Genomic DNA, 18,752 nt, shown 5'->3' with positions numbered 1-18,752 from the left:
TCATAGCTATTTGTAAGGCTTAGGCCATTTACTAACACTGTGATTTGGGGAAATTATTTAATTTTTTAAGTCTCAGTTCTCATCTGAGAGATGGGGGTTGTGATAGTACTAATCCAACAAGGAAGTTAGGATTGTGAAAGTTCTCTAAACACTTTGCTGGTAATTTACAAATAGCAAACATCTAGTAAGGTTAGTTCTTGCTGTTGATGGTGATTATTAATATATTGTTTCTTTGCTTCCGTTAAGATAAGTGAATTTACAGATATTTCAGTCAAATTTAGGAGAAGAGCATCTTCCTAGATGGCAGGTTATTGTCTACTTAGAATATGCTGCCTTTTGTTATCTTATTCCAGGGAACGTAAAATATTGTAGAGTTTCATAAGCATATCCCTGTCTCTTTCCTCACCTATTTTTCACGTGCAGGTTTAAGTTCCTACAGAATTTAACATGTAACTGAAAAATATATCCTACAACTAAAGAGCTATAGAATTCCAGAAATCCTTGATTTCATTACCTAATTTATGAATGTAATAATTGGTAACATGCCAGTTTTACTAATAATGCTTTTAAAGTGCTGAAACATTTTTCATATTCTCCCTATTGTCATATGTACCCTGTTTTCTCTTTCTTGATATTTAATAATTTTATGTAACTAAAATAAACAGTTTGATTTAGCATCCTCTATTATGAGTGATGTGTTAGAGGACATTCCTTACAGGGCACTTTCCTGAAGCTCACTTAAACTCCTCTGTCCCATGCTCCCATAAGCGCTGTACATTCCCTACTTCCCTCCCTCCCTGCCTCCTCTTCTCTCTCCCTCCCTAGCTCCCCATCTCTCTCTTTCCCCCCTTCTCTCTCTATCCCTCTCTCTCTCTATCCTTTTAACTTTTCTGCCCTTTAGCCTTGATGGTAAGAATAGTATCATGCAGCATCAAACAGGAAACGGCCAGCACTCAGTAGATATTCAGCTAGGTTTTGCTGAGTGAGTGAATGAATGCTGCCCTCTTGCATCATTTATCCAGTTCTGAGACCGGGGTCAGCAGTGTACCAGTAACTGATCAGTTAGTTATTCATTTAAAAAGGCATTTAGGAATAAGGTAAAGTAAAATAAAAAATAAATAAAATTTAACATAGAATTAAATAGTAACCTAATTCCAGAGACTGCCATCTGTGAAACAGCTGTCTTTCTAAAGTCTAAAGCTGTCTTTCTAAAGCCCTTCTTCAGATGCCAAATGCCTTCCACTAGTTACCTGGTTGCTAACTACTCAGTAGTGTGCCTACAGTGACAGGTTCAGTCTAGAAGACTGAAGAGAAATCGTGATAAAACTGTCTCTAATTCAAGGCCCTTAATTCAGAGCTGTAGATCTTAAACACCTCAACTCTTAAAGATTCTGTAGGTGATGTTAGGGAAAGGAATAATGTAGACATGAAAAAGGTTCATCATGTATGTCTAGTGACTGACATTCATCTCTTTGTTCACAAGAACTTGAGTTATGATATACAACTGTGTAGTAAGCAAATGATAGACATAAATCAAATCACAAATTGCCACCTGGGCCACCCAGCACATGCTGTGTCAACCCAATGTGAGACTTACCTTCTTCTCACATGACAGATAATCAGAGACAGGAAAAAGTTTGCAGGTGCAACAGGAAGCAGCTAAAGAGATTGCCCTGGCATCACCTGAAGCCTCAGTATATACCATTTACCTTCCAGTGTCATGACTCTCGGCCATAGGTCACATTTGAGACTTAGAACCTTAACCCAACGTGCTGCAGCCTCCCTCTCAAGTCCCCCTAGAGTTGCTGCCATTGGCCAGTGTCCAAGAATGAGGTTGCACAGCTGTCCTGACAAATGAGTTTCCCCCATTCAAGCCAGCAAATGGGGAGTTTGAGCTGCTTTGTAATACTCCTTGCCTCTGGGTTGCAGAAGCTATTTAACATGTAATAAAGTATCTTGCTCTCTGTTTTTGTGTATTTTCTTTTAGATATTATGTAAACATCTTTAGGATCCTTTTAATGCAGGAGGCGAGAAATCATCCATCTAAAGGGAGTTGATTTCAGCTTTCTTCTTCTTTCTTTTTGTCTCTCCCAGACACTAAGGATTATATCCTGGAGCCGCTTTCTCTGCCAGAAAGTCCAGGTGGCACCACCAGCTTAGAAGGTTCTCCATCTGTGCCTTGTATTTTCTGTGAAGAACATTTTCCTGTGGTTGAACAAGACAAACTTCTGAAACACATGATTATTGAACATAAGATTGTCATAGCTGATGTCAAGTTGGTTGCTGATTTCCGAAGGTAAATTTTGTTTTCATCCATAGAAGAATTAGGTTTACTAACTTAATTATTTCTGTAGAAATATGAAAATTCATACTCTTTTTCAGGTTTCAACTTAGCCTTTTTTCAACTTTGAGCTTATTTGCATTCTTGAGCAAGTTGTATTTGAAAATGTTACATACTGTTGTATTTCTACAAATTCTGGAAGCAGATCAACTTTCTAAAGAGTTGATAATACTCCCTTTACCACATCTCATGAAATTTTTTGCATTGTTGGTCTCTATCAGATTGATGTCCTTTTTATATTTCAGGATACACACATTCTCCAGCTAAGTGAGTTCTTCCCGACAGCCCAGAATAAACTTGGTTAAAAAAAAAAAAGAATTTTTTTTTTTAAGCCACCCAAAGGGAGGTTTGGGGGAAAGGGGATCTTGAATCTTAAGTGTTATGATAAAGTTGAAAATCAGAAAAAGACTTGAGTCTTTCAACAACCCAGAGGGGTATAAGGGGTATAAAAGGAGACAGCAGCTAAGATCAGTGACTGAGGTGCTTAGAGGAAGAGGGTGAGGAAGATGAAGAGAAGATAGGTGTGAGTGGTTGAGTAACTGCCAACACTGGACATGGTGAGAAATGTAGGAACCTAACCTGTATAGCTGGATCCTGAAGTGAGCTAGACTCGCTAATTCTAGACCGATTCTCAGAAGTGATTGTCTAAGAGACATGCCTTCTCTGAAGCAGGTATAATGGAGTAGTTATGTGTAGGTCATTATTAGTTGAAAACACCTTGCAAACAATATGGTGGTAGTTAACTAGCTTAGTATAGTTACTGAAAGCACACATTTTGGTGTATCTGGTAAAGTCCCATTTTGAGATGTTCTGCATCTCAAACATTAGAATAGCCTAATTCTATTAGAATTAGGCTACAGAGCATTAGAGTAACCCAGATATTGTAATATCCTTGCATCTAAATTCTGTATCTGCCAGACCACATTATTCTTAGCAAGCGACTTCTTTCTTAGGATGGGTTTTGCAAACAGCAAGCTGTATTATTAAGAGTGGACTGTGAAACCCAGCAGGCCTAGGATTGAATGCAGACTCAGTGACTTTCTTACCATATAACTCCCAGCAAGCTTCTTACTTCTCTAAGCATCAGTTTTCTTATCTATAAAATGGGGGTAACACCAGCCCTCATAAGATTGTTGAGCTTTGTATAAAAACAAGATACGTGTAGCACCAACTAGCATCTGATATCCTTCATACCCAATAAATAGTAGCCAACTTTTTAAGTGTATTTTGATTACAAAAGATATATTTGAAGTCTTAGTTTTCTGCAACTAGAGCTTAAGTTTTCAATAGGCATTTGTTGCTGACCTGAAGATCTAATTATGGTTTGTAAAATTTGTTTTGAGAAATTTTCATTTCAGATTCTAAGTACTCTAAACTTCTAGAGTAGCAGTTTGTTTTTTAAGGACAAATAACCACAGTGCCCACAGGGGTAATATTAGCTATTCTGTAGCCCTTTTGTCCTTCTCAACTGCATAGCACCTATTCAGAATGTCTGCTGTGTGCCTCCTGTGTGGTGGCTGCTTTTATCCGCTTAGCATTGCCACTCAGCATTTGAGTAGACTTGGGGCTGTATGCTTAGGGGGCATAGAAAGTTATATGAACAATATATGTCACCAACTCCTAGAATGAGCTTTTTTTTTTTTTTTGGCCACACCATGAAATACTTGTGGGAATCTTAGTTCCCTGACTAGAGGTCAAACCTGGGCCCCCTGCAGTGGGAGCGTACAGTCCTAACCACTAAACCAGCAAGGAATTTCCTAGAATAAGCTGATTTTTACAAGCTTTTACAGTGGAAAAACAGAGCTTCTCATTCTCCTCCATTGTTCTTTGCTTTCAATTAAAATATTTGTATGTGTATGTATGTATGTATGTATGTATATACGTGTGTGTGTGTGTGTGTGTGTGTGTGTGTGTGTTGGGAGTTTTCTCTTACATGATACAAAGTTGCTGCTGCTGCTAAGTCGCTTCAGTCCTGTCCGACTCTGTGCGACCCCAGAGACGGCAGCCCACCAGGCTTCCCCGTCCCTGGGATTCTCCAGGCAGGAACACTGGAGTGGGTTGCCATTTCCTTCTCCAGTGCATAAAAGTGAAAAGTGAAAGTGAAGTCGCTCAGTCGTGTCCGACTCGAGCGACCCCATGGACTACAGCCCACATGTAGTCAGATCTGTTGATTTTGTTTTAGACACTTCTTAAGCTAGAGAGCTTTGAATTGTTTACTTATTCAAATAACCATTGATAGGAGTATCAGCTAAGTAATGCTTTTCTAAATTTTGTATCACTTGGCTTTTCTTTGATGTAAAACTATATTTCTTTACTCTTTTTTGTGATATAAATGCAAATTCTCCCTCAGAAATTGCAGAAAAATGTGATGATCAACCAGTGATAATTGAGTAATGCTGAATTTTTGCTGAATTTTTCTTTCTTTTCTAAAATCTGTAAGGAATGTCTGAATCAGAGGTTGTATTTTATCCTTTGTACTTAATGTAAGATAGCTGAGTGGCTATATTTGTTCTAATCAATCTCTCTTTTTATCATTGTTGTCAATCTTATCTGTATGTGGACAGGAAAATCAAATTATTTGCTAGGTCTCAGGGCTTAAGAGTTGATAATCAAATGTTAAGATCAATCACATTCTAAATGCAACTATGTAATAAAATGGATGCTTAAATTAAAAAGAAAAAGATGCTTGTCTGATAGAAGTGCTTTCTAAATAAAATGTGTAGTTAGCGTGTACTTTAAATTTGGAAATCTAGATTTTCCTTGTCAATTGTCCTAATTAAATTAGTTGCATTCTCAGGAAGTAAAAACATGATTAATTCAAACTGACCAGGAATGTATATGAATAAACTTTAATACCTTTTAAAATATTCAGTCTCCTTTAGGTATTACCTGCCTACTGTTTAAGTAAACTAAAAATTCCTCTCCAAAACGGTACAAGCATTGACTACTATGATCAGAATTAAACTGGAATCTTTTCAGCATTATATGACTTTTTCTTAACAGTTATTGAGGGGAGGAAGGGACAGTGAGAAGTTCAATTGGCATGAATTAATTCATTCAGAACTGCTTTATAGGTTGAATAATTATTATATGTAATAATTATTATATATGCTTCTCAGAGAAGAGTTGTTGCTTCTGAGTACAATAAGTAATAAAGATGATAAATAATAGATAAGAGATGAATTTACCTCATCCTTTGTAAGAAATAAGCTCTAAAGTTTCATGTGGAATATATTTAACATTTTCTTTATTGGAACAAAGTAACAGTAAAACTTTCCAAGAGCAAACAAACAAAATCTCTCCTTTGATCCATTTATTAACATAGCTATTTATATAAGCTATTTGCTAGCTTTATGCAGTAGATAAAATTTTTCCAGAAGAAAAATGTTAACTCCTAATTCTTTGCTCCTTTCTATATTAGATTCCACTCATTCCATGCTACTTAATTAACAGCTATATCTCAAATCTTTATGCTTCTGTCAGTATCACACCAGTTACAATGGGGAGTTGGACGGGGAAGATGATATTACTACAAAGATTTCTGGTTAGACATGATTAAAATTCTTTGAAAGAAAGTATTTGCTGGTGACCAAATAATTACTTTTATGGCTTTTTAATAAAATATGAAATGCTGTGACAACTATCCTCCAAATAAAGGGTTCATACCACATATTATTTCTTGGCTTCCTTTATGTATTGGGTGGCTGCAACTGTAGCTTAACTAAAAAAGTAGGAAAAAAAATGAAGTACTAAATGATTTCTTAACATGGAACAATAAGTTTTAGTGGGTAGGAAAAAATGCCACAAATGCATGTGTTGAACATCTGCTATCTTTAAGACATGTCTCGGTTGAATACAATTTATCTGAATGTTTTTACCAACCACAGGAAAATGGATATATTGACACTTCTTAATTCTATGGTATACTAAAAGTACTATTATGTGATAACTGTGATTCATCTTAAATCTAGACTTAGGTCAAAAATTTGTTGTAGTTCAGAGCTGTTCATTTAGTATACCATAAGGTATGATAATGTATTTAATTTACATGGTAGTTTATGATAATATTTCACTTTTGTAGCATGGCTTTTTTCATTTGATGTTGGTGTCACCCAACCTTTGGTCAGGAGGAGACCACTCAAATGACAACTTTGTGTCTATTGGACTGACCTCTTACCTGCATTATTCTCTTTTCCTCAGAACTGCCTAACAAAACCTCAGAGATGTTTCTAAAGATGGTGTCTAAAAAACATCCTTTCCAGAATTCATAACTACTTGTTCATGGAGCAATAAAATAACTTTTAATGAATGGAAAGGCCTCTAGACTGTGAGCATATAACAACATTTTCTCTCCCTTCACCCCATGGGAAGCCTTAACAATTTGAGGAGCATAACTGAGGTTCTGTCAGACAGGCTCTGTCCATGATTTTAAGTCAGCTGCTGTTAGTTATCATGTCCCTTGTGCCTACCACATTGAGGTAAACAGTGATACAAAACAAATGTGTGACGTGAGCCTTCTCTTAAAAGACTGTGGAGAATAGGAGTGAACATGGAAGTCCTTGGAGACTCAGAGCCATTGACTTTTGGAATCGGGACTTCAGAAGAATTAGTGCCACTGTAGGGTCTCTCTTGAGATCTTCCCTGGTGGCTCAGTGGGTAAAGAATCTGCCTGCAGTGCAGGAGACCAGGGTTCAGTCCCTGGGTTCAGAAGATCCCCTGGAGAAGGAAATGGCAGCTCACTCCAGTATTCTTGCCTGGAGAATCTCTTGGAAAGAAGAGCCTGGCGGGCTACAGTCCATGGGGTCGCAAGGAGTCAGACACAGCTGAGTGACTTTCACTTCATTTCAGAGTCTCTCTTGCCTAGTCAAGCAGTTCCAATTCCACAGCCCCAAACAGCTGGTGTCAGCTTTCAGTACCTACACAAGAGGTTAGGAGCAGTTCAGATCAAGAGCTGCTTTTAGGTAGTACGCTTTTCAGAAAGGGAAGACCTTCCCCCTCCCTTCAGACTTCATTTCTGTACTTTGGTTTTGCCCTGTCAAAAACTTTTTCCATGGGCTCTAAGGAAGTTGAGTCTCTCCATGGTCTCTGAGGAAATTCTTCAACTATCCATTACAACTATTAATATACTCCTAGAGGCTTTCTCCTGCTTCTTTCTTGTTCTGAGGTTGTTATATAGATTGGCCCTCAAGTGACAAGAGAGTCATGATGTTGTAGAAGACTTAAGATTTGGAGACAACAGATCCCAATTGGAAAGGTCACGGTTGTGTGACCTTGGGCAGGTAGGGTCTCAGTAACAGTAGCTGCTCATAGTTCTCATCCTTTGATCACTCTCCTCTTCCCCCGCCTCAGGCACCTGTGTGTGCCTTCTGACCCTACTAATACAACTGTTGTAACTTGCTCATTACTTGTTTGGTGAAACCTTATCATTGTTTTTGTTGTTGTTTTGGATGCCAGGATTTCTTTGGAATAAACAAATTCTTTATTACTCCAGTTTTATCTAAATATGTTATTTTTCCTTACAATAATAGCTGCCATTTATTAAACACCCAGAATGGTGGGTGCTGCTTTACATGTATCATCCTATTTAATTATCAGCAATCCATTTTGCAAATGAGTAAGCCAAGTTTCAGAGGTTTTAAAAAACCTTTCAATTCAGACTCATATCTCTAAAGGCAAAGGCCCTGCTTCTCTATTCACTGCTGCCTGTGGGGCTGGTGTAATCAGTTAATAAAACATCAACTGTGAGGGTTTGACCATAGGTTTAATCTGAAAAGCTAAACTACTTCTAGCTTACGATTTGTGCAGGTAAGAGACTCTTACTGTGTTGACTCTGTTACAGAATTGGTCAATGACAGTTCACGGGACAGTCTCATCACTAGTATCTGCTCTTATCTAGTCATCTGCTTCATGCAGTTATCATTGCCTTTTAACAAACTGTACACTAATGGGCTGGTGACTATTCTGTTTTCCCCAGAGGATATCGCCCACTTCAGTGGAATAGTAATCAAGAGTGATGAACCTCTCCTTGATGTATTCTAGTGGTAGCTATGAGGGAGCTCCAGATAAAACATGACTCTTCTATTTTTTTAAGTCAGTTTTCTCAGCACCTGGTCCTGCTGTATGAATTTGATTAATCATGAAAATAGATGACTGTGTATTTCAGTTTGGAAGAACGATCTATCTTCTGTTCCTGACATCTCTAATGGACGTTCTCTTGTGGTCCTTCATCCATGTCACCATTCTGCAATAGAAAATATACTAAGGGAAGAGTAAGAAAAGTGTCTGGGAATGTTCTTTTTATTCTCTTAAGTCTTCTCTTGCCTTTTATTTCTCTTTCCCCTGGAGAGGGAAAAAAAGCAACTAGTGGGAAATGGAAAGGAGGAGAATGAGAGTAACTGTGTAGGATAACTGGGAAGTGGAAGGTTGCTGAAGCTGGCCAGAATGGCAAAGGAAACAACATGTCTGCCTTTTATAGGTGCTTTTCCTCTTTTTGTGTACTTTGATGGATCTGAAAGGCTTTCTGCTCTGATACTTCTATGTGGAAGCCAGTAAGCTAGCCATAGTGTCGTAGTTCATTATTTATACTATTTATGGTTTGAGGGTGAGCTGGAGCCTAAGATACATCATTTTCAGATCTCTTAAAATAAGGTCTAGCACTGTTTTATAAGGAAAGGGTTCTCCCCCTTCTTACCCATTCAGGTTGACAGCATGGTTATACATGAGAAGAATGAACTAAAGCATGTGGTTCCGTTGTTACACGTTATTCTTTTACTTCTTTTACTTGTATATTGTATTCATGGTGTTGTCATCCATTTATATTTTATATAAGCTCATGTCATGGTTCTCTTTCTCTCAGACCTCTCTCCCAGCACATTTTTTTTCTAATATATAATGTATGTCCTTTCTATAGGAGACTGTAGGTTTGGGAAATTAAGGAAAGGATAAAAAAGAGCTGAAATACTGGGGGTTGGAGACTACTTAGAGAACTTAGAGGAATCTTTAGATACTCTTCTATCTCTTTAAAACATTTAGTGGGGACCTACTGTATGCAGAACACCGCTTGGTGCTGTATCAGGCCATTTAAATGTATTCTTTCTGTGTACTTTATCTGTTTCACTAAGTTCCATCTCTTTCACAGATTTTGGCTCTTTGTTGTAAGGTTCTTTTTTTTATCCATCGACCATGTATTCTGATAAATAGTCAATTATATAGTCAACCTTTCCATCTCCTTTCTCCTCCATGAAGGAGATCACATTCTCTTCTTTGTATAATTTGATAAATGGGATTGCAATTGTCAGTGTAAATCTTTTTAGGTAAATGGAAAGATGAACAGTTTGTTGAATCCTGTTATCTTTCTCCCTCTTTCATCAAATGACACAGGTCTGGGTATTATGCTTTGCTTTTAAATTTAGCCAGTATCCTTCTTCTAACTCAGCTCATTAGATACAGGAATTGTAAGCTTGGCTATTTTTCTAAAAGCTAAATTTCCCTCCTTTCAGATACAGCATGGGCAATATGGAATTGTTCTATCTTGTTATATAGATATTGAATTTAGACAGACCTTTTGTTGCATTGTCATCATGATCTCTGGATGTATAAGATAAACACCTAACTTTCAATTTATTGGAAAATGTGTGATGAAGCCTTTTTAATCATTGTTGCATTTTAAATTCACATAAACATAGATGTGATTTTCAAAAAAAACTTCATTATTACATAAAAGTAATTCATTTTAGTTTTCCCGTATATCTGTTTATTGAATTTGCGGATGGTAAAATGTAATCCTTTTCATGCCCTTACAGGGTAATGTTATTTCATTAAATATTTCATGGTTCTACAGTGCTCTTCTGCCTTTCTATTTGCACATTTTCTAGCAGTTTTCAGTCAACATTTGATTTGTTGCTTTAAGATAATTAAATGTTCTTATAAAATCCTCTTTCTCAAGTAAGTAGTTCATTGCCTCTTCTCACTGTTCTTTCTTTATGATTGTTCTAAGGTACATTTTATATTGGAGGAAAAGGTTCACTGAACAGCCCATTACAGATTTTTGTAGTGTGATAAGAATCAATTGTACAGCTCCATCTGGTAAGTGTACATCTTGACTACCATCTTTCCCCTGCAATCCAAAAATTCAAATGAATAATCTTTCTTTAGTTGTAATTCTCTAAAATAGTAGCTAAAATTAAATTTTTCTGTTTATATTTTCTAATAACTTCGATGAAGCTAAAACAGAACTATATACCAGAAGAGATTTTTTTTTTTAAGAAATAAAAAATTTTTTTAAGTAAAAAATAACATTTCTCATTTATTTTTCTCATATCTCAACAGAAGAACAAGACAATTATTTTTTGTTATGTGATGTTTTACCAGAAGATAGAATTCTTAGAGAAGAACTTCAAAAGCAGAGACTGGTAAGTAGTAAGAATTATTTTAAACAATGAACAGTATGTTGGAAATACAGAATCATTTTTGTTATTGTTCTTTTTGTTTTTATTTTGGAAACTTTCAAACATACACAAAAAAGGAGATAATGCATAAAGATCTTAAAACAGAAAAAGTATACACTTGATTGAAGATTAAAGCATTTCATGTTAAAAATGCAGAGAGAATTTTTGGCTTTGTTTTGCTTCCTGGATTATCTCTAAAATAACAACAGAGCTTACACATTTTAGTGTAATTTTAGTTGCCTGACACATGCTAGGGTTCAGCAGTCATGGAAAAATGCCCTCAGCTAAAATTGAGTTGAATTGATTAACTTTTTCTCTCCCACTGGAATGTGCTATGCAAGAGCACTTCTTTTATTCCTCTTTATGAATTAAGCATATAGTTTGATGGTAATACCCTTTCTCATTTTCAGCCTTAACAATAAGTACACTAATTTGAAAATCTCAGTATCTTTTCAAAAGATAACAGCATATACAATTGTGAAAATTTTCATTTTCAGAAGTTAAATAGAAATTGATTAATTTTTTGAAGTTACTAATTTTATTTAAAAGTACCCAATTTTCCATTATTTGTTAGTAAATCTCAACTATTACTTGAAAATGACTGGCTCTTTTTTCTTTTTTTAGTATTTACTGAAGTGTTCCCTGTATCTTTGGACTTGGCTAGATATGTTGTAAGAGAAAGTTATGATTTCAGTATTTCTGCTAAATCCTCAAGAGATCTAAGAGGAAAATAATTTCTGTCTACTAAAGTCATATGATTTGAGAAAGTCCCCTGAAGCACATTATATTTTGTAAACATCCCAGCTGTTTATTTCTCCCATAAGCAGAGATGTTATTGTTGGATATTGATTTATATATAAGAAAAATTATGCTTTTCCTGTAGCAACAAACCCAATGAAGAAAGAGGACTTCTGTTCTTTCTGTATTGTAATATATAAGAAATCTGCAGAATCAGGATAAATTTGCTATCATTTTATGAATTTTGTTTGGTAGTACTTATTCACAATTTTTTATTTCCATGAATTTTTTTCACTCTTACAGTGGTCTTAAGAATAATCAGCTGTCATAATCTTAGTACATGTATAGGTTTTTTTATAAGAACTTAAACTGTACTACTTCGGCACTTACTGTTACTCAGTACACAGTACTGAGTTACTACAGTATGCCTGTAGATAGATTCAAGTTTCCAGAAATCTGTGCATCTATAAAACTGAGATAACCTTTTAAGACTCTGACACCAGCTTCAGCATATGGGCTCTTTCCTCACACCACCAAGCAATTCTCTGACATCAGCTGGATATTCTGTTGATACAATACAACTCAATCCTGACATTGTCTATCCAAAGATAGCATCAAATGCCACAGGTTAAGGGCTCAGACCTAAAGACTGACATCCACTTCATATGTTGTTCAGTCCCTCAGTTGACGCCTTGCGACCCCACGGGCCGCAGCATACCAGGCTTCCCTGTCCTTCACCATCTTGCTCAAACTCATATCCATTGAATCGGTGATGCCATCCAACCATCTCCTCTGGTGCCCTCTTCTCCTTCTGCCTTCTGTCTTTCCCAGCATCAGGGTCTTTTCCAAAGAATCAGCTCTTCACATCAGGTGACCAAAGTATTGGAGCTTCAGCTGCAGCATCAGTCCTTCCAATGAATATTTAGGGTTGATTTCCTTCAGGATTGACTGGTTTGATCTCCTTGCTGTCCAAAGGACTCTATAGTCTTCTCCAACACCACAGTTTAAAAGTATCAGTTCTTCAGTGTTCAGCTTTCTTTATGGTCCAACTCTCATATCCATACATGACTGCTGGAAAAACCGTAGCCTTGATTTGATGGATCTTTGTTGGCAAAGGAATGTCTCTGCTTGTTAATATGTTCTCTAGGTTTGTCATAGCTTTTCTTCCAGGAAGCAAGTGTGTTTTAATTTCATGGCTGCAGTCACTATCTGCAGTGATTTTGGAGTCCAAGAAAATAAAATCTGTCACTGTTTCCATTGTTTCCCCATCTATTTGCTGTGAAGTGATGGGACCAGATGCCATGATCTTCATTTTTTGAATGTTGAGTTTTAAGCCAGCTTTTTCACTCTCCTCTTTCACTTTCATCAACAGGCTCTTTAGTTCTTCTTTGCTTTCTGCCATAAGGGTTATGTCATCTGCATAGCTTAGGTTTTCTGATATTTCTCCTGGCAATCTTGATTCCAGCTTGTGTTTCATCCAGCCCAACATTTCTCATGATGTACTCTGCATTTAAGTTAAATAAGCAAGGTGACAATATACGGCCTTGACGTACTCCTTTTCCTATTTGGGACCAGTCTGTTGTTCCATGTTTGGTTCTAACTGTTGCTCCTTGACCTGCATACAGGTTTCTCAGGAAGCAGGTCAGGTGGTCTGGTATTCCCATCTCTTGAAGAATTTTCCACAGTTTGTTGTGATCCATACAGTCAAAGGCTTTAGCATAGTCAGTGAAGCAGAAGTAGTTGTTTTTCTGGAATTCTCTTGCTTTTTCTATGATACAACAGATGCTGGAAATTTGATCTCTGGTTCCTCTCTCTGCCTTTTCTCAATCCAGCTTGAACATCTGGGAGTTCTTGGTTCACATACTGTTGAAGCCTAGCTTGGAGAATTTTGAGCATTACTTTGCTGTCATGTGAAATGACTGTAATTGTACGGTGGTTTGAACATTCTTTATATATCTACTTCATATACCATTCACAAATCAAGGTTGTTCCCTGACCAACTGGCTACAAACCTCTATAAAATGGCTCTCACGACCACCCACCTTCCTTGGTTTTGGTTCACAGAACTCAGGAAGCTAGTTTACTCACTAGATTACTGGTAATGATACAAAGCATGCTAATGAATGTGGACTGACATCCAAATGAAAAGATACTTAGGGTGAGATACCAAAGAAGCTCTGTCCCCATGAAATCTGAGGCCCACCAAGGCAGCATGTCGAGGTGGCTCAGTGGTGAAGAATCTGCCTGCAGTTCAGGAGATGTAGGTTCAATCCCTGGGTCAGGAAGATCCCCTGGAGAAAATGGCAACTCATGCCTGCATTCTTGCCAGGAAAATCTCATGGACAGAGGAGCCTAATGGGCTAGAGTCCTTGTGGTGGCAAAATGCTGGACATGACTGAGCGACTGAGTGTGCACACGTGCAAGGCAGCATGTAGACATGTTCTGATTCATCAGCCTGGAGGCTCTCTGAACCATGTCCTTTTGGGCCTTTATGGTAGACTTCCCAGGTAGTGCTTGGGTTTTTATAAAAACCTCATTAAATACTAGGCGTATTTAATCAATCATTGGCCATTGAGGGCAATGAAGTTTCAACCTTCAAAATCACATGGTAGACCTTCATCCTTAAATTGCCTATGTGTTCTCCAAAAGTCAGTTCATTAACATAACAAGAAACACTATGGCTCTCAGCATTTTAGGAGCTAAGTACCAGAAATGGGGACTAAAGCCAAATACACTGGGGGCAGGATGAGAAGGGGACGACAGAGGATGAAATAGCTGGATGGCATCACTGACTCGATGGACTTGAGTCTTGGTGAACTCTGGGAGTTGGTGATGGACAGGGAGGCCTGTTGTGCTGCGATTCATGGGGCCGCAAAGAGTCGGACACGACTGAGCGACTGATCTGATCTGATCTGATGACAAATCACAATATCCCTTCTTTTTAGCAACTTTATACTCTGACAAAGTAGTAAATTTGATGAAAGTGAACATTATGGCAGCTTAAAAGGAAAAAAATTATGAAGTCAGTTCATACATACTTGCATATTCACTGAATTCCAACTTAACTAGATGTTTATACAAGGTGTAATTCATGTCATAAGAGAGTGTAGAATCTAGAGAAATAAAGGCAAATATCTCAGGAATGGAGATAATGACAGAATATAGGGCTTGTGAAGATTAAGTGAGATAATGCATGTAATATATTTACCACAGTACCTGTTAGGTAGAAAGCACTCAGTAAATGTTGCCTATAGTACAAATAACAATAATATTGGAACTTCCCTGGAGCTCCAGTGGTTAAGACTTCATGCTCCCAATGCAGGGGGCACGGGTTTGATCCCTGGTGGGGGAGCTAAGGTCCCACATGCCTCACAGCATCAGTGTGGCCAAAAAAAGAAAAAAATACAATAATATTGTGTCTTAACAGTGAGATTGATTTGGGTATTTGAAGAGTTGTAGAAAAAGAAGGAAAATGCATGTGGATCTATACTGTTGTTGTTCAGTCGCTCCATCATGTCTGACTCTTTGCAACCCCGTGGACCGCAACACACCAGGCTTCCCTGTCCTTCACTGTCTCCTGGAGTTTACTCAGACTCATGTCCACTGAGTCAGTGATGCCATCCAACCATCTCATACTGTTGGCCCTTTTTCCTTCTACTATCAGTCTTTCCCAGCATCAGGGTCTTTTCAGTGAGTTGACTCTTTGCATCAGGTGGCCAAAGTATTGGAACTTCAGTTTCAGCATCAATCCTTCCAATAAATATTCAGTGTTGATTTTCTTTAGGATTGACTGGTTTGATCCCCTTGCTGACCAAGGGATTCTCAAGAGTACTCTCTAGCACCACAGTTTGAAAGCATCAGTTCTTTGGCGTTCAACCTTTTCTATGGTCTAGCTCTCGCATCCATACATGACTACTGGAAAAACCAAAGCTTGACTATATAGACCTTTGTTGGCAAAGTGATGTCTCTGCTTTTTAATACTCTTTCTAGGTTTGTCATAACTTTTCTTCCAAGGAGCAAGTGTCTTTTAATTCTATGGCTGCAGTTACCGTCTGCAGTGATTTTGGAGTCCAAGAAAATAAAGTCTGTCACTTTGGAAACTGGCAGTGACAACAGGATGTCTTTTAGGTATAACAAGCTCTACAAATCAGTAACAGACATTTGCAGAAAGAAACCCAAATGATCAAATGAAAACTTTCAACCAAAGCAATAATACACCTTTTTACTTCTATCAAATTAACAAGATTTGAGAAGAGTAACAGTAAATGGTGGTAAGGATGTTAAAAGACAAGCACTTTTTTAACCACTTTAAATAGTGTGCATTGGTATACTATACCTGAAAGGTGCTTAAATGTAGTTTAAACCCATTAACTTGCTTTATGGTAATGGGTATACAATCCATTCTATATTTGAATGATCTCAACTCAGTGTCAGTAGGGTCTCAAATCTGTGAGAGAGGACCCTCAAACCGGAGCGGCATTTGCCCTCCTGATTTGCATTAGTGATGACTTGCATTGGTATCGTTCATCTGTGCTCTCTCATTTGGAACTCTAAAGAAAGGATTTAGTGTAAATACCTTTGTATGATTTGCTCTTAGTTCAAAATGGCTTTGTAATTTCTTTGAGGCAGGAATTATGTCTTGTATTTAAATATCCTTCAGTAATACTCACTATACTGCTAAGTTCATGTTAGTATTTTTTACAAACTTCATTTTTTAAAAAAATTGTTTCTGAACAAGTAACAGAGGTATATAGAGTCTAAATGATCCACCTTTTTCCATTTGCTTCTAGACCTCACTGGTTCCTTGTGACATTTATAAGATTTGTCTGTGTTCCTAGGTTTGTTTTTTTTTTTTTTTTTTAAGAGCTTGACTCCTACTTTACATTTATTTGAACTTTTTCATGTATACTCTGAAGGGAAAATGACAGAACTAGGAAAGATTCTTGAAGGTTTGAATAGCTTGTACCCCTGCTTCCCTTTAGCTTCCTTCTTTAAAAATATTCCCTTGATCTCATCATTCTATCTTAATCTCTTCCAGTAATCCTTTCCCCTCTTTTGTTTTAAATGGGTAAATTTTCCAAGGTCCCTGTATGCACACTTATAAATACCACTGCTATGTTGATGGCTTAAATTTTGGTGCTGCCACAGAAATAGGCAGTCAGAGTCAATATCCATTGATTGAGTTCATCTCCAGCTTTCTTGCTGGCTTACCTCTAGATGCCAATTCTAACTTCCAATTTGTTGAACTTTTCCATATGAATCAATGGCACCTTAATTTTAATGTGCCTAAAACTGACTTTGTTTTTTTCTGAACCAGAATTTGCAGTTCGCTTGTTTTCCTCTTCTTACATAATGGTACCACCATTTCCCTGGTCACTCAGTTTGGAGACTTCTGAAATTATCTTTAACTCATTTGCACACCTCAGTCATTTGTCAAGTCCTGTCAGTTCCAACTCTGAGTCCTGTATCCATACTTTTCTTTGTGCTCCTGGTACCTTTTATGTTACCTTGTAAATGGAATCACCTCTCTAATCAATTGGCATTGCCTTTAAAAGTTTAATATTAAAACACATAGTAGATCACTTTATCCTCCTAAAACTTGCAGTGGTCTTTTTCACCTACATATTCTTAAGCTTTTCTGGGCTCAAACTACATTTCCAGTATCTTTCTCCAATTTTTTTTTTGTTTGTTTCATTTACCCAGGGTCCAGTTTATTCATTCATTTATTTAATATTTATCTTGCAGCAGACCCTGTTCCAAATGCTGTTGATACAGCAGTGGGTGAGATAAGCCACAGCCCCTACTCTTTTAGAGACTGCACTCTAGTGAAAACACTCGTATCTCACAGTTACTTGTATGTTAGGTGCTTTCAGGAATATGCTTCATCAATCAGGAATGCCAGCCCCACCTGTGTAAATAACATACCCCTCAAGACATTGCTCAAATACCACACTTTCCACAAAAACTTCCTGATGCTGCCAGTCAGAATTAATATCCTTTTCTAAACTCTATTAATAACAGTATTTTACTTGGCTTTTCAATTATAGTTATTTAAAAACCTTTCTTCCCTACTGGATTAGATGCCTCTTTAATGGTTGAGACTGTCAGGTTCAGTTTTGTATTTTCTCTGAGCCTTGTTCATAAAGTATTAACTTAAGTTTGATCCTGAAGTATTGGTGTGGTATTTCTATAGTGCCATATATTCAGATCTCCTAGATTAAAGGAAGAGAGATAAAATAGCTGAGGCAGACATACTTAATCATGGCATACACTTTTCACTTAAGCATAAAAAAAAATAATACTAGTATTTTTACATTTGCCCACAGTAGAAGATAAATGACACTCATAAGTTCTCAGGGCAAGATATAACTTTTAATTAAATTGGGATGAGGGGAAACATCCATTTAGCTGCATCAAAGTGGATTTTTTTTTTTTTTTTTTTTTTGTCGCTATTATAAATGTCAGCCTGAGAGGTCATTCATGACAACTATAAATATTTTATGAAAAATTTAATCTATATAATAATTTGTTCCTCTGGAGAGAAACGGTTTTTTTGTTGTGGTTATTTTTAATGCTACTTCATATATCCCACCTCCCCCACCCCACAGTAAAACAGCAAAATGAAGTTATATATCCCCACTAAAATTTTTCTCCCTTGTGCCACTTTTCATTATAGCTTTCAGAGATTTTTAATAAAGGATCAAATTATATCAGTGACTTTAAAGTAAAATATATTTATACCTTTCTTGCATAATTCCTAGCTTTGTAGCATAAATTTTATAATTGCATCTAGAGTAACTTTCCCAAATATAAGATGTTTCCCATTGACTATAACATTATTATTAACAATGCAACAGAGATGAAGTTAGCTTGAGTGCCCTTTGAGTGATATTAACCTTCATTTTAGTTAATATTTTCATTTAGGAAACAAATATAAGCACAGTCTGAAACAATACTAAACTGAATCCTAAAGTTTACCACTTTGAATTTCAATAAGAACTTAAAATTTACATGGCAATTTGTACATACATTGGCTCTATGAGATCACTAAGGTAATACCATAATCTCTGTTTAGATGGAAAAACAAGTTTGAAGATACGAGGAGATGTGCTCAAGGCCTCAGTTCTGTTCTGTATTAAGTAGGAATGAAAGAGCTCAAGCTCCTGTTTTCCAACCCCAAGCACCATTCTTTACCAGGATCCTTTATCAAATTGGAGCTTCCTTCT

The 18,752-nt window shown here is 36.9% G+C and overlaps 1 protein-coding gene across 1 annotated transcript in view; it reads left to right on the top strand.

The window, feature by feature from the left end:
- ZNF277 (zinc finger protein 277) overlaps positions 1 to 18,752 on the top strand; it is a 134,718-nt gene that overhangs the window by 71,143 nt on the left and 44,823 nt on the right. The window contains exons 2-4 of the mRNA XM_061414097.1: positions 2,095 to 2,296; positions 10,338 to 10,426; positions 10,670 to 10,752. Coding sequence (XP_061270081.1) covers positions 2,095 to 2,296; positions 10,338 to 10,426; positions 10,670 to 10,752 — 374 coding nt within the window. The remainder of the gene's footprint in view (positions 1 to 2,094; positions 2,297 to 10,337; positions 10,427 to 10,669; positions 10,753 to 18,752) is intronic.

This window comes from Bos javanicus, chromosome 4 (assembly GCF_032452875.1).
Source record: "Bos javanicus breed banteng chromosome 4, ARS-OSU_banteng_1.0, whole genome shotgun sequence".
In the NCBI taxonomy this organism is placed as follows: Eukaryota; Metazoa; Chordata; class Mammalia; order Artiodactyla; family Bovidae; genus Bos; species Bos javanicus.
The sequence above is the reverse complement of the archived record's forward strand: the minus strand, read 5'-3'. Positions and strand labels throughout refer to the sequence as shown.